The sequence below is a fragment of the Anomaloglossus baeobatrachus genome, chromosome 4 (genome assembly GCF_048569485.1).
Source record: "Anomaloglossus baeobatrachus isolate aAnoBae1 chromosome 4, aAnoBae1.hap1, whole genome shotgun sequence".
Taxonomy (NCBI): Eukaryota; Metazoa; Chordata; class Amphibia; order Anura; family Aromobatidae; genus Anomaloglossus; species Anomaloglossus baeobatrachus.
Window position 1 is genome coordinate 266,903,345 of NC_134356.1, and position 16,768 is coordinate 266,920,112.

At 46.7% G+C, this 16,768-nt stretch overlaps 1 protein-coding gene across 1 annotated transcript; it reads left to right on the plus strand.

The window, feature by feature from the left end:
- The first annotated feature begins 4,417 nt into the window (after positions 1-4,417).
- On the plus strand, positions 4,418-16,478 carry SNRPF (small nuclear ribonucleoprotein polypeptide F). Its single transcript, XM_075342447.1, has 4 exons — positions 4,418-4,556; positions 9,907-10,032; positions 13,197-13,261; positions 16,099-16,478. The coding sequence occupies exons 1-4, from the start codon at positions 4,554-4,556 to the stop codon at positions 16,163-16,165; spliced, it is 261 nt and encodes an 86-aa protein (XP_075198562.1). The 5' UTR covers positions 4,418-4,553; the 3' UTR covers positions 16,166-16,478.
- The last annotated feature ends 290 nt before the right edge of the window (positions 16,479-16,768 follow it).

The window sequence follows — 16,768 nt, forward strand, 5'->3', positions numbered from 1 at the left end:
TAGGGGATACCTCTCTTCTGTAATGTCTGTGCTTCCTCCCCCCTCTCCGCGGTTTACGTTCCTTATGGGCAACAAGTTTTTTGTATGCCGTGAGATATAAGTGTCTCTGGCAGATTCATGCGAGCCCACACTGCCATCAGTGGAATCCAAATCTGTTGAGGAAAAATTGACCGATCTATCGCTATGGAGGTTCTGCTGGCGTTTTTTCAAGATTGACTTATTCTTTCTGGCATTTTGCCATGTATATACTTGTTTTGACTCATAGTCTCTGATATCCCTATGATACTTGCCCTGCTTCAGTTCCATAATCTCTGATTCAATCTTATCAATTGTATTCTTGAAACGGGAATTTAGCTTATCAAAATCAGACTTATCATAATTTTTCACCAGATGATCATGTACACCTTTTATCTTAAGGCCCCGTCACACTAAGCAACATCGCTAGCAACATCGCTGGTAACGAACAACTTTTGTGACGTTGCTAGTGATGTTGCTGTGTGTGACATCCAGCAACAACCTGGCCCCTGCTGTGAGGTCGTTGGTTGTTGCTGAATGTCCTGGGCCATTTTTTAGTTGTTGCTGTCCTGCTGTGAAGCACAGATCGCTGTGTGTGACAGCGAGACAGCAACAACTAATGTGCAGTGAGCAGGGAGCCAGCTTCTGCTGAGGCTGGTAACTAATGTAAACATCGGGTAACCAAGAAGCCCTGTCCTTGGTTACCCGATATTTACCTTTGATACCAGCCTCCTCCGCTCTCACTGCCTGTGCTGCCGGCTCCTGCTCTGTGCACATGTAGCTGCAGCACACATCAGGTAATTAACCCGATGTGTGCTGTAACTAGGAGAGCAAGGAGCCAGCGCTCAGTGTGCGCTGCTCCCTGCTCTGTGCACATTTAGCTGCAGCACACATCGGGTTAATTAACCTGATGTGTGCTGTAACTAGGAGACTGGGGGCTGGTCACTGGTTGCTGGTGAGCTCACCAGCAACTCGTGTAGCCACGCTCCAGCGATCCCTGCCAGGTCAGGTTGCTGGTGGGATCGCTGGAGCGTCGCAGTGTGACAGCTCACCAGCAACCTCCTAGCAACTTACCAGCGATCCCTATCGTTGTTGGGATCGCTGGTAAGTTGCTTAGTGTGACTGGACCTTTACTGTCCAGATCAGAGATACGTGATAATTCTTCTTTCACAATTAAGTCCATTAATTTTAATGAGCAGGATGTAAGGATGGCATTCCACTCCTCTATAAATTTGTCCGAGAAAGTAAAGGTGGGAAATTTTTTAATCCTTAGTCCTCTGGGAACCATCTCTTTCTCAATATATTTTTTCAGGGTATGCCAGGTATATCGATGACCAGTTATTGATATGTAATACCCGTGACCAAGGCACACCTCATGAGTTTGCAGAAGCCCTCAGTCTGTATTTTAACAACAATAGTCTAAATTTGAAATTTACTATAAATGTTCATTTACAGCAAGCACCTTTTTTAGACATCTGCCTATTTGGCGACTCCATTACTGGTACCATCGGTTCCACTCTCTATAGGAAACCCATTAGTGGCAACACATCCCTTCATGCGGATAGTTGCCACATCCCCCACACTTTACTCAACCTTCCTGTGGGAGAATTTTTTCGGGCAAAGAGACTCTTTTCCTCCGATCAAGCTTATTCTAAAGAAGCTTCCCACATTAAACACAGATTGAGAACCAGAGGCTATTCTAACCAAACAATCAATAGAGCATCATCCATTGTGGACAATCGGACCCGTTCCAGTTTGTTACTAGATCGCATCAAACCCACCACATATAAAGAGAAGATCACTTTTTCCACTCCATATAGTGTGGATTTTTTCCACATTAGAGATGCGGTTTTGCGGTTTCTTCCCCTTCTCGAGCAGGATGTTACATTGAGGTCTGTTCTTTCTAAGGGAGTTAATATTGTGGCGAAGAGAGCTTGCACAGTCGGTAACATGATAGCACCGACCGCTTACACAGTTCGTAACCCTAAGAAAACATGGCTTAGTGTCTCAGGTTCTTATAAATGTAATTCCAATCGCTGCGGTTTATGTAAATTTATGAATAACACCAAGATCATCACTAATGTTGATAATACAGACTATAGGATCAATTCATTTATTAATTGTGCCACTACTCATGTCGTGTATAAAGCCACATGTTCTATCTGTAGCATGAGTTACATCGGTTGTACATCCAGACCTTTGAGAACCAGGATATCTGAACACACTAGGATAACATCTTGCTTTGAACCGACTAATTCTAATAGTCTTCCGTCACAAAAACGTTCCCTGTCGGGCCTTACCCGACACTTCATGGAACACCATTCAGCGGATTTTTCGTCGCTCACAGTTACTGGCGTTGAGTTTGTTCCCAAGCCATTTCGAGGAGGGGACTGTTTTCAGGCACTTTTGCACACAGAGGCGAAATGGATACTTAAATTAAATACCAGACATCCGCATGGTCTGAATTATCGTTCCGATTTGAGATATATTTTCTGATTATTTATTCTGTCCATTCCCTCCATCATACCCCCTCCCTCTCCCCCCCCCCCCTCCCTACCCTGTACAGCACATTATCACATCAGGATTTCTGCATAAATCATCTAGCCCGCATATTTATTTGTGAGATATTGTCATCTTTCAGATTGGCTTTTTTGCCATTGACATTATATGTATTTCACTTATATACATTTTACCTTCACCCCCTTTTTTTTTTTTTTTTTTTTTTTTTCTTTTGTTTTGTTTCTCCCCCCCCCTCCTAGATTTGCATTACATCACCACATAGGGATATTAGTATGGATTATTATGCCCGTATTTTTTATGCATAAGGTCTTGCCTTTGTTCAGATTGACATTTAAATTGACATCTTTATCATCAACATCTTATATAATTCATATTTATTTATACGCATATATGTATATATATATATATTTTTCTACTTACTAATTATCTTGCCTTTTGTCGGATTTTATCTTACAATCATGTTGTATGGTGTTCATTCTTTTATCAGCTTATATTGATTTTCGTTTATTTGCTGTGGTTAGGGAAGGCTTGCTTTTCTGTTTATAACCCATTTATTCCCATGTGATTTTTTGGCTAAGATTTTTCTACATTTGGATGTCTATTTGTATATGACAATATGGTTGTATATTTATATATCTATCTCATGTATGTTGAGTGTCCTTTTGTCTCTTAATTGAAGTGGGTACAGGTGGTTTGGTTTGTTCCTTCCACCTATGGACTTTTTTCACTTCCGCCCCCTTTTTCCTGGTGTGTATTTCATTTCCTCCCCTATATGAGTTGCTTCCAGCTAAGCATAGGTCACTTATGATTAAGGACTCCGTTGTTTTTACCCCCCCAGTCCGAAACGCGTAAAGTTTGCCTATGCGCCCACTGTAAATATGTTCCCTACTTCGGGTCTCTGATGATCTTTTAAATTTTTGAAATAAAGGATGTTTTTTTACTTTTAACCACGAGGATTTGTGCTGGATCCCTCCTTCCTTCGTTCTATTTTCCCATAGTCACAGATAGGCCTCGGTTCCACTTGCATTTTGCACAGACGAGTGCAATCCAATAAAACACCAGTGTAAAACTATGGGGCAGTGTCCATCTATGATTGAGTTCTCATGCCATAGTGGCATGCAGAATGAATCGCAGCATGCCTCGTTTGGCAGCGAGTCTCGGTTCACATGCCCCCATACAAGTCTATGGGAGCATGTGAAACATTGCACTGCACTCGCATGTCATCCGACCGCAGTGCGATATACACAGAGACAGACAGTGGAGGAGATGGGGAGAAAGTGCTCCCTCCCTGTTCTCTGCAGCTGTGATCCGATCACAAGATATTTCATATGTTTGGAAAACTTTTCTGTGAAGAGAAAATGGAGCCTGTGAGCACACGCCGACCTTTGTAAATAGTATGAGGCGCGGCACATTGCGGTTTCTGACCTAAGGGCTTGAGATGCCCAGTCTCACTGCGTGTTGCCGTGGTTTTGGGTGCGGTTTGCCGTACCTTTGCTACAAATGAAACATATAAAATATCTCAGTTGCTTTACCTGTAAAAACCATGTGGCCAGTAATGGCATTGCATAACTGTAAAGTTCTGTGTACTATTAATGCGTTTTATCCCCACTGCGAGGACTAACGTTTCATGTAAACGGACCCTTAAAATAACAGTCTGAGGGCTCGTGTTTTATATGCCATAGATCTGCTGATGACTGAATGTTCCTATCTACACAGCAGGTTCTTCTGTGCCGCTCACTACATGCTGCATGCGATGTCATTCCCTTCTCATCTTCGTGCTGCACACCTGCGCTATGGTCAGCAGGGGGCGATGTGTGACCTGCTACAGCTGCGTCCTTGTTGTTAAGCCTCCGAGCAGCAGAGGGCGCAGCTGCACAGGCTGTACCCACGCTTACAGTCTCTTCCGTCAGCCATTTCCTGCTAACTCCGGCGGTGTGTTCAACCGAGCGCTCCGAGGAGGAATTTTTTGTGCCCTAAGCGCTGTTGGTCTGTAGATCGGCGGCGCCTGCACTGGCATTATGGTGAGTAGCGGGAGAGAGCGGAAGGCGCCGGTACGGAGCTGGGCGGCTGCGGACGGAGGCGGCGTGCGGGGCATGTGCGGCTCCATTCAAACTGGGGGCGGGGATACAGGAGAACACGGGGATGCTGCCTGCTGCCAGTGTGCCACTATTCATACTGGTGTGCAATACATACTGATGGCCCAGTCCTAGTGTGCCGCGCTATTCATACTGGTGTGCAATACATACTAATGGCCCAGTCCTAGTGTGCCGCGCTATTCATACTGGTGTGCAATACATACTAATGGCCCAGTCCTAGTGTGCCGCACTATTCATACTGGTGTGCAATACATACTAATGGCCCAGTCCTAGTGTGCCGCACTATTCATACTGGTGTGCAATACATACTGATGGCCCAGTCCTAGTGTGCCGCGCTATTCATACTGGTGTGCAATACATACTGATGGCCCAGTCCTAGTGTGCCGCACTATTCATACTGGTATGCAATACATACTGATGGCCCAGTCCTAGTGTGCCGCGCTATTCATACTGGTGTGCAATACATACTGATGGCCCAGTCCTAGTGTGCCGCGCTATTCATACTGGTGTGCAATACATACTGATGGCCCAGTCCTAGTGTGCCGCGCTATTCATACTGGTGTGCAATACATACTAATGGCCCAGTCCTAGTGTGCCGCGCTATTCATACTGGTGTGCAATACATACTAATGGCCCAGTCCTAGTGTGCCGCACTATTCATACTGGTGTGCAATACATACTAATGGCCCAGTCCTAGTGTGCCGCACTATTCATACTGGTGTGCAATACATACTGATGGCCCAGTCCTAGTGTGCCGCGCTATTCATACTGGTGTGCAATACATATTGATGGCCCAGTCCTAGTGTGCCGCGCTATTCATACTGGTGTGCAATACATACTGATGGCCCAGTCCTAGTGTGCCGCACTATTCATACTGGTATGCAATACATACTGATGGCCCAGTCCTAGTGTGCCGCGCTATTCATACTGGTGTGCAATACATACTGATGGCCCAGTCCTAGTGTGCCGCGCTATTCATACTGGTGTGCAATACATACTGATGGCCCAGTCCTAGTGTGCCGCACTATTCATACTGGTGTGCAATACATACTGATGGCCCAGTCCTAGTGTGCCGCGCTATTCATACTGGTGTGCAATACATACTGATGGCCCAGTCCTAGTGTGCCGCACTATTCATACTGGTATGCAATACATACTGATGGCCCAGTCCTAGTGTGCCGCGCTATTCATACTGGTGTGCAATACATACTGATGGCCCAGTCCTAGTGTGCCGCGCTATTCATACTGGTGTGCAATACATACTGATGGCCCAGTCCTAGTGTGCCGCGCTATTCATACTGGTGTGCAATACATACTGATGGCCCAGTCCTAGTGTGCCGCACTATTCATACTGGTATGCAATACATACTGATGGCCCAGTCCTAGTGTGCCGCGCTATTCATACTGGTGTGCAATACATACTGATGGCCCAGTCCTAGTGTGCCGCGCTATTCATACTGGTGTGCAATACATATTGATGGCCCAGTCCTAGTGTGCCGCGCTATTCATACTGGTGTGCAATACATACTGATGGCCCAGTCCTAGTGTGCCGCACTATTCATACTGGTATGCAATACATACTGATGGCCCAGTCCTAGTGTGCCGCGCTATTCATACTGGTGTGCAATACATACTGATGGCCCAGTCCTAGTGTGCTGCGCTATTCATACTGGTGTGCAATACATACTGATGGCCCAGTCCTAGTGTGCCGCGCTATTCATACTGGTGTGCAATACATACTGATGGCCCAGTCCTAGTGTGCCGCACTATTCATACTGGTGTGCAATACATACTGATGGCCCAGTCCTAGTGTGCCGCGCTATTCATACTGGTGTGCAATACATACTGATGGCCCAGTCCTAGTGTGCCGCACTATTCATACTGGTATGCAATACATACTGATGGCCCAGTCCTAGTGTGCCGCGCTATTCATACTGGTGTGCAATACATACTGATGGCCCAGTCCTAGTGTGCCGCGCTATTCATACTGGTGTGCAATACATATTGATGGCCCAGTCCTAGTGTGCCGCGCTATTCATACTGGTGTGCAATACATACTGATGGCCCAGTCCTAGTGTGCCGCACTATTCATACTGGTATGCAATACATACTGATGGCCCAGTCCTAGTGTGCCGCGCTATTCATACTGGTGTGCAATACATACTGATGGCCCAGTCCTAGTGTGCTGCGCTATTCATACTGGTGTGCAATACATACTGATGGCCCAGTCCTAGTGTGCCGCACTATTCATACTGGTGTGCAATACTTACTGATGGCCCAGTCCTAGTGTGCCGCGCTATTCATACTGGTGTGCAATACATACTGATGGCCCAGTCCTAGTGTGCCGCACTATTCATACTGGTGTGCAATACATACTGATGGCCCAGTCCTAGTGTGCCGCGCTATTCATACTGGTGTGCAATACATACTGATGGCCCAGTCCTAGTGTGCCGCGCTATTCATACTGGTGGAGGGAAGAGGAGACACTAATGGGGTCCTATTGTGCTGCACAGTACAACAGTAATAGCCACGTCCTAGGGTGCTACAGCACGAGTCATACTGGTGGGCAGTACACAGTTATGGCCGGTCCCACGGTGCGGTATGTGTGTGGCACTACTCACTGGAGGAGGGAAAGAGTGAACACAATGATGGCCCGGTTCTAGTGTGTGGCACGAGTCATACTGGTGGAGGGAAAGAGAACACCACAACAATGGCCTAGTCCCAGTATACAGTACAGCAGTCACACACCGCTGCTTGTGGATCCGCACCATTAGAGTGCACTCATACGAGCGTGAAAATCGGACGAGTGCAATGTAAGAAAATCTCGCGTTGCACTCGGACCTGTGTTAGTGAATGAGGGAGAGCAGTTAGGCTATGTGCCCACGTTGCGTTCTGTCACTGCAGAAATTTTTGCAGCGATTTGAACAGCACACGTGCGCTTCAAATCGCTGCAGAAACAGTCCGTATTGAAAAGCCGATTTCATGCGCTCTGGATGCAGCCCTCACCATAGACCGAGCGGGACCTGCATCCAAAGCGCACGGAATAAGTGACCTGTTGCTTTTTAGAACGCAGTGATTTGGCAGCATGTAAATCGCTGCGTTCTAAAACGCATTGTGCGCATGGATTATGCACAATCTTTATAGCTTGTGCTGGGGACGCAGGACGCATGCAGTTACACTGCAGTGCAATACGCACACGTGGGCACAGAGCTTTTGTCAGCTTTTCTCACATGCAGATTCTGGGTGCGAGAAAAGCAGCAGCATGCTGTGATTTCTGCTAGAGCCGTATCCCTTGCACCCATTCACGTAAATGGGTGCGAGAGAGACATCAGACTGCACTCTGATGTTATCCCAGTGCAGTGTAATATACGCACAGGCTGACAATGGAGGAGATGGGGGGGGATTAACCCCTCCCTCTCCTCCGCAGCGCCCATCCTCCGCTTCACAGCTGTGTACTGATTGCAGGATCGGGTCACAGTCACATGACACTCTGCTCGCAGCAGAGCCTGAGCCGTGAATCATTAGCGTATCACATCCGATGCTCTCGCATCGGATGCCATACGCTCGTCTGAGTCCAGCCTTATTTATGCACCGCTGCTTGGAGAGCCGCACCATTATTCACACACCGCTTGCTTGTAGATCCGCACCATTATTCACGCACCGCTGCTTGTAGATCCGCACCATTATTCACGCACCGCTTGCTTGTAGATCCGCACCATTATTCACTCACCGCTGCTTGTAGATCCGCACCATTATTCACGCACCGCTGCTTGTAGATCCGCACCATTATTCACGCACCGCTTGCTTGTAGATCCGCACCATTATTCACTCACCGCTGCTTGTAGATCCGCACCATTATTCACGCACCGCTTGCTTGTAGATCCGCACCATTATTCACTCACCGCTGCTTGTAGATCCGCACCATTATTCACGCACCGCTTGCTTGTAGATCCGCACCATTATTCACGCACCGCTGCTTGTAGATCCGCACCATTATTCACGCACCGCTTGCTTGTAGATCCGCACCATTATTCACTCACCGCTGCTTGTAGATCCGCACCATTATTCACGCACCGCTTGCTTGTAGATCCGCACCATTATTCACGCACCGCTGCTTGTGGATCCGCACCATTATTCACGCACCGCTGCTTGTGGATCCGCACCATTATTCACGCACCGCTGCTTGTGGATCCGCACCATTATTCACGCACCGCTGCTTGTAGATCCGCACCATTATTCACACACCGCTTGCTTGTAGATCCGCACCATTATTCACACACCGCTTGCTTGTAGATCCGCACCATTATTCACTCACCGCTGCTTGTAGATCCGCACCATTATTCACGCACCGCTGCTTGTAGATCCGCACCATTATTCACACACCGCTTGCTTGTAGATCCGCACCATTATTCACTCACCGCTGCTTGTAGATCCGCACCATTATTCACGCACCGCTTGCTTGTAGATCCGCACCATTATTCACACACCGCTGCTTGTAGATCCGCACCATTATTCACGCACCGCTTGCTTGTAGATCCGCACCATTATTCACACACCGCTGCTTGTAGATCCGCACCATTATTCACGCACCGCTGCTTGTGGATCCGCACCATTATTCACACACCGCTTGCTTGTGGATCCGCACCATTATTCACACACCGCTTGCTTGTAGATCCGCACCATTATTCACGCACCGCTGCTTGTAGATCCGCACCATTATTCACGCACCGCTGCTTGTAGATCCGCACCATTATTCACGCACCGCTGCTTGTAGATCCGCACCATTATTCACTCACCGCTGCTTGTAGATCCGCACCATTATTCACTCACCGCTGCTTGTAGATCCGCACCATTATTCACTCACCGTTGCTTGTAGATCCGCACCATTATTCACTCACCGCTGCTTGTAGATCCGCACCATTATTCACTCACCGCTGCTTGTAGATCCGCACCATTATTCACTCACCGTTGCTTGTAGATCCGCACCATTATTCACTCACCGCTGCTTGTAGATCCGCACCATTATTCACTCACCGTTGCTTGTAGATCCGCACCATTATTCACTCACCGCTGCTTGTAGATCCGCACCATTATTCACTCACCGCTGCTTGTAGATCCGCACCATTATTCACTCACCGTTGCTTGTAGATCCGCACCATTATTCACTCACCGCTGCTTGTAGATCCGCACCATTATTTGCACACCACTGCTTGTGGATCCTCGCCATTGCACTGTTATTGCCTGTAGTGCCATCATTTCTCTCTGCTTCTTTCAGAGTTTGCCGTTAAACCCCAAACCCTTTCTGAATGGACTCACTGGTAAGCCTGTAATGGTGAAGCTGAAGTGGGGGATGGAGTACAAGGGCTACCTAGTGTCAGTGGATGGATATATGAACATGCAGGTAAGCCATTTGGATCTTCTGCTGGCCCTGCAGTGATGACTTTCTGTCCATTATTCTCCTAATCGCTGGCCTTCGTGGTCACGAGACATCACCGCTGAGGCAAAATGTCACGTGAATGATGGACATGATAGGGGATCCAAATGTAGTAATTTCTTTATTCTATGACATTCCCTACTAAATATTGTAAAATCTTGAAAAACCCTATTGATCTGTTCTGGTACGTCCCCACAACATAAACTCGTGAGCTTTCCTGGTGCTTTCACCAAACATACCCTGCCGACTGAGCGTGCCTGGTCAGGATAGAGACATTTTAAAAGGCTATCAATAAACCGTTAAAGGGAACCTGTCAGGTGCAATATGCACCCAGGACCACGAGCAGTTCTGGGTGCATATTGCTAATCCCTGCCTAACCATCCCTGTATACACTAGCATAGATAAAGAGATCTTTAGAAAAAGTATTACTAAAGACCATTTATGAGATGCTAATGAGCGCAGTGACTAGTCGCAGGGGTCTTAGTTCCCTAGCTAGTCGGCCCCCTTAGCATGTTATCACACCCCTGTGGGCATGATATAATTCTTTATAACAGCCAGCATTGTGGCAGCTCGATACAAAACCACGCATGCGTGCTGCTTTGTACCCGTTAGCATTGACTTTCTTTGACGGCGGGTTGTCTCAGCTTCAAAGACCTTTGCTGCCCATTACCGGAAGTTATCCACACCTCCAGTGATGCGCACTACTCCTCTCTGAAGCCAGGACACATACACCCGGCTTCTGGGTAGTGTGCATGATCGGAAGTGCGGATGACGTCTGATCATGGGCAGTGAGGGTCTTTGAAGCCGAGACAACCTGGCATCAAAGGTCAACGCTAACGGGTACAAAGTCGCATGTATGCTTGGTTTTGTATGGAGCTGCAAAAATGCTGGCTGTTATATAGCATTATACACGCCCACAACTGTGTGATAACATGCTAAGTGGACCGACTAGCCAGGGAACTAACACCCCTGCAACTAGTCCCTGGCCTCATTAGCATATTTATGCTGAGATACTCAAATGAGACATCATCAGTGGAATGGGGCTCTGGTTTTCCTAATGCTGAAACAAAGCGTTATCAGTGACGACATTTTCAAGGCCTGGGCTAGTCACTGCTCTTCTGAGCATATGTCTGTTGTCAATTCCGGTGTGTGCTAAGTAGGTGCTCACCGCTATATTCCTTTTCAATGCACCGTGAGCTCCCTCGTCGGTAATGAACAGTAGTGAGCTGGCAAGAGAGCACACTGTTGGTGCACCTTCTAAGGAGATTCTGTCTCTGGGGTGGGGCTAATCTCTGCTCGCCCCATTTACTCCTTTACAATGCTCACTGATAGTGTGCTCTCGTCACTTTTCATTAGAGCTGACGAGGGAACCCACTGTCACTATGCATTGAAAATGAACATTATGCAGGGAACTCCCACTCAGTATACAGTGTGTCTACCCATATCCTGTCCACCGCCATTAACTTGAGAACGGCGGCAGCTATAGGCATAGAAGTGGTGTCTAGGTATAGTAAAGTAGCCATGCGCTACGCAATGAAACCCCCTATAGCGCCACCTGGTGGAAAACAACGGAGTTAGCATTTTTATCTCAAACGGAACGAGATAGAGAAAAAAAGTAAATTACAAAGTTTTAGGGCATCATCAATCAATACGAATCGACGGCTTGCATACAGAAAAGCTATGATTAGAACGTGTAAAACTCACAAGGCTGCGGACGTGAAGCGATACCTCATGGAGACCTTCCTACAAGCCATTGGGTATGGTGGCTGTATGGAGTGGCCTCCACGCTCACCTGACCTGACCCCATTGGACTTCTTTCTATGAGGTCACATCAAACAGCAGGTGTATGCGACCCCTCCACCAACATTGCAGGACCTACGACGACGTATCACAGATGCTTGTGCAAACGTGTCACCTACCATATTGCACAACGTGCAGCAAGATACAGTATGCTGTCCAGAGTCCAGATGTGCATTGCAGCCGATGGTGGCCACTTTGAGCATCAAAGTTAAATGAGCGCCATATGTGTGACCAGCATTCAATGTTTTGGGGGGCTCATGTGTTTTATATCATAGCATTTCTGTATGCAAGGTGTCAATTTGTATTGAATTGATGATGCCCTACAATTTTTTTTATTTCATTTTTTTTCTCTATCTTGTTCCGTTTTCGTTGTTTTCCACCAGGTGGCGCTATAGGTAATTTCATTGCGTAATGCATGGTTACTTTACTATACCTATACACCACTTCTATGCCTATAGCTGCCGCCATTCTCAAGTTAATGGCGGTGGACAGGATATGGGTGGACACACTGTATGTCAGAATTGAGAAACGACGCATGTTCCGTAGAGCAGGGACTAGTCCAGCCCCCAACATGGACTCGCTGACGCTTCATTTTAGGGTGGAGGAAGCGACTGCAGCAGTGACCGCAGCAATGACTGCAGCCTCTGCCCGCTGATGACATCTTGTGTTAGTCCCAGCATTCACTGGGGATTCTCAAACAAAATGTGATCAAACCAGAAGTAAAAACAAAAAGCAGCGCAGAAAGGGAATGGTAGGGAATTTTTAGTTAAAGTATATCAGAAAAGTTGTTGGACTATTACATTAAATGGACATTTAAGATTAAAATCCACATTAGTTTCAGGCCACCCCTTTAAGTTGGCCGTACATTTAAGGATTTCAGATGGCCATTTTCTTAATGGTTAAGGTTAAGGACTGTAAGGGTGTAGTCTTGGGTGACAATATGATTAGGTAAAATTATCATTTGGACCAAATGACTAGGCCCTGCTATGATCCGTGGCCTAGTCTGGGCTTTTATTAATGGGATTAAGATCTGCTGTTCTGCAGAACAGCTTTACTACTGCAGCTCCAAGCCGCAACAGAAGAAAGTCTTTTCGTAGATATGTGCCTGTATCCAATATCCATCATTAGTCAGCATCTGTCATGCTCTTTGTGTCATAAAGAAGTCAACAGAAAGTTTGTCTAGAGCCACCTAACCAGACAGCCAAGATCTGTCGTGTGGTCTGTGGGAGGCTGCTAAAGGCTTCCCAGTGCTATACAGATGTAATCGCAAAGAAAATCCCTTTAAAGGTGAACATGTAGTAATGTACAGTAACGTGTAATTTACATTGCAGCTTGCAAACACGGAAGAATATATCGATGGCGCGTTGTCTGGACATCTCGGAGAAGTTTTGATCAGGTAAGTATCATTTTGTATGTGTTCCTGAACATATCATTGGCATAGAACATTTGCCTGGCCACTTGAAGTTATTGAGTTTAAACTGAGTTTAAGAGAATAACGACATTTCTAAGCAAAGGTATTGTATTGTATTATGGTAAGTAGACCACAGTATAATACACTAGGATAGGCACATACACTGGAAAATAGGCAGGGAGCGATGATGCCCATATGTGTATAGTCCGTGGATTCACTTCTCAAAAATTAAAGGAACACATGTATATCACAGAATAACCTTAAATCAATTAACCCGCAGGGATATCAATCTGTCCAGTTAGGATGCATAAGAGATTGTGGATCAATTCACCTTCTTTGGTGTAAATGAAAGTAACAATATGAGCAATGGAGAAGTAACACCTGATAAGCCTGTGACTAAGGATTGGTTTTGTAGGTGATGGCCTCAATTACCCTCTAGTTATTCCCCCTGACTGATTCTTCTCTAGTCTTGTTTTTTGTTTGGGTCCTTGTCACTACTGGTAACATGAGGTGGTATCTGCAGCCAGATGGGGCAGATACCAGAACGTAGGCTATTACAGGAGAAGAGCTGAACAAGAACGTAGGACATCAACCCAGCAGCGGTATTGTCATCTGCTCCTTTCTGTGAGGAGCAGCAGTGAGTGACAAAACCTTACTACAGAATGACCTCCCGCGGAGACTGGCGTGCAGGTGTATGACCAACTTGTCAGGAACACTCCGTGAGGATCTAAAGGCCTGTTCGCACAACCCATCACTGTGCAGATCGATTTGCATTAGTCATGTATAAAAAAAGAATTGTAGCAACCAACAGCATACACTAAAGAGCCAACTATGTGCCTAAGGCCCCTTTCACACGTCAGTGATTCTGGGACGTTTGTGCTTTTTTTAAAACGTACCAGAATCACTGACATACGCAGACCCATTATAGTGAATGGGTCTGCTCACACGTCAGTGATTTTTCACTGCACGTGTCTCCGTGCGGCGTACCCGCGTGTGCGTGATTGCCGCACGGAGACATGTCCATTTTTTTCTGGCATCACTGATGTTCCACGGACCACGCAGTGGTGTGGTCCGTGAAACACGTGCCAGAAAAAAACGTGCTTTTAAAATAAAAATCATTTTTACTCACCCGGCGTCCAGCGATGTCCTCTGCAGCCCGTTCTCCCTGCGGCTTCTGAGCCGGCGCATTATTGTCGCGCATATTCATTATGCGTGACACAGCCGACCCGGAAGCAGCTGCTGCGGGGGTCACCGCCGGCCGGATGCTGCACCGCGGGAGCGATCAGCACCATGGACAGCGGGAGCGCGCACAGGTGAGTTGTTTTCTAAGTGCAATCATGGGCCACGGAGAACGGAGCCCGGATTGCACTTAGACAACCCACGTGTGCCGTGAATCACGGCACACGCAGGGACATGTGCGTGTTTTACATGCCAGTGAAAAACGTCACTGTTTTTCACTGACGTGTGAAACGGGCCTAAGGCCGAGGCCACACAGGATTATGTGCGATCCTCGCATGACACTCAGCACACTCTCACAGCACGACGGGAGCCGAGTGTCATGCAAGGGTCATGCGATTGTGGTCCGATCCTGCGATCAGACCACAGCTGTAGAGGGGAGGGCGGCACTGAGGAGGGAAGGGCGACGCTGCAGAGGAAAGGGAGGGATTTATCTCCCTATCTCCTCCGTTGTCGGCTGACACTGCTCTCGCGGTACACCAATGTAACACGAGAGCAGTACGATGTTTATCTCTCCCCATAGACTGGTATGGGTTCGAGTGGAACAGGATCACATTCCACTCGCAGCATGCTGCGACTGTTTTCTCGGTCTTATTAGGGCTGAGAAAACAATTGCTCATGGGAGCGGGCACAAAGAGTAATATTGGTCCGAGTGGAATGTGATTTTTTTTTTTTTTTTTGTTATTGGATTCCACTCGCACAGTGTTTCTCACAGTGTGTCCTAGGCCTAAGGGTGTAACACACGTTGAGAAAAACAGAGCGAGTGGAATGTGATAAAAAAAATCACACTCCACCCTGACCCATGTTACCCTATGGGGCCATTCCCATGAGCGATTTTCTTCTCATCTCTAATCAGACCGAGAAAACAATCAAAGCATGCTGCGGGTGGAATCTGATTCGTTTTCTCTTGCACCCATGCAAGTCTATGGGTGCGAGAGAAACATTGCACTGCACTCAGATTACACTGGTGCACCGCGAGTGCAGTGCGAGAATCGCATCATCTGACAGTGGAGTAGATGAGGAAATTACTCCTTTCCTCTCCTCCGCAGCGACCCCCCCTCCCCACCGCAGCTGTGATCGCAGGATCACATCACTGTGGCATGACACTGCTTACACTCCAGCAGAGCGAGTGTTATGTGATTGACTCGCAATAAAGCCCGTGTGTCCACAGCCTCAATCTCCTAATTCTCTCTGTGCCAAACCTAATGTATTTTACTGTGGTCTCGTTACCATTGTACAATTACCTTGCCCGCGGCGCCCATGTTTATCTCCTTTGGACTCGCCTAATAGGGGGGCATGGGTAGGGGTATGGCCTTAAGCACATCACTGCACTAAAATGTGCGTGCAAAGTAAGCCAACTTCCATGTGGTATACACAGACTACACAGCTTGAGCACTGATAAATTTGGTTATATTTTAGATCAGTAACTGTGTTAAAAGGGTTAACCTATGTTAGCTACTTGTATAGGTTTGTAAATGAATGTTCCATTATTATAGCTTTTGTTAATACTAGATATTAATCTATTCCTCTTTAATGTACTTGGTAGAGAATTAATAGCATTTCTACCATACTTTCTTTCTGTGCAGATGCAACAATGTTTTATATATACGTGGTGTAGAAGAGGAGGAAGAAGATGGCGAGATGAGAGAATAAGCGGATTTCCAAATTATTTTTGTACATTTATTTTCACCTTTTTGAGTTTGTTGCTGGACATGTTCAGTTTTCTATTAATAAAAATTCTTGTAATATTTCTCGTTCATTACCGATCATTAGATTGACTATGTAGTTGCTCCCTGACTGGGGGCTGATCAGAAAGCTTTCACTTTTTTTTTCTCCCTATGGTAGGATAGTGAAACATCATACTGGTATATCAACTTGTGTGTGTATTGAGCATCATTTATCAATCTTGAGCCTGATCTATGGAGATGCCATGCAATATACCAACATTAAAAGTCACTGAACTCTGTTTACTGCTGTTTCTCTGTGGACACTTGATTGATTTTGATCTGTGGGCTAGGAGTATGGCTAAAATAGCAGATGCCTGCCATAAATGCATGCAGTTCTGATAGAATTTTACAGGGAATTTGTCAGCAGGTATTTGCAATGTAATGTGGGACCAGCAAGATATAGGGGCTTAAGGCCCAGTCACACACAACGACTTACCAGCGATCCCGAAAACGATGCGACCTGATAGGGATCGCAGGTAAGTCGCTGGTGAGATGTCACACAGTCAGATCTTACCAGCGATGCAGGAAC

What these genes read in the sequence shown, in the direction of transcription:
- SNRPF (XM_075342447.1), top strand. An exon ending in ATGGATATATGAACATGCAG is followed by an intron (nt 10,033 to 13,196) that starts GTAAGCCATTTG and finishes TTTACATTGCAG; the next exon opens with CTTGCAAACACGGAAGAATA. An exon ending in CTCGGAGAAGTTTTGATCAG is followed by an intron (nt 13,262 to 16,098) that starts GTAAGTATCATT and finishes CTTTCTGTGCAG; the next exon opens with ATGCAACAATGTTTTATATA.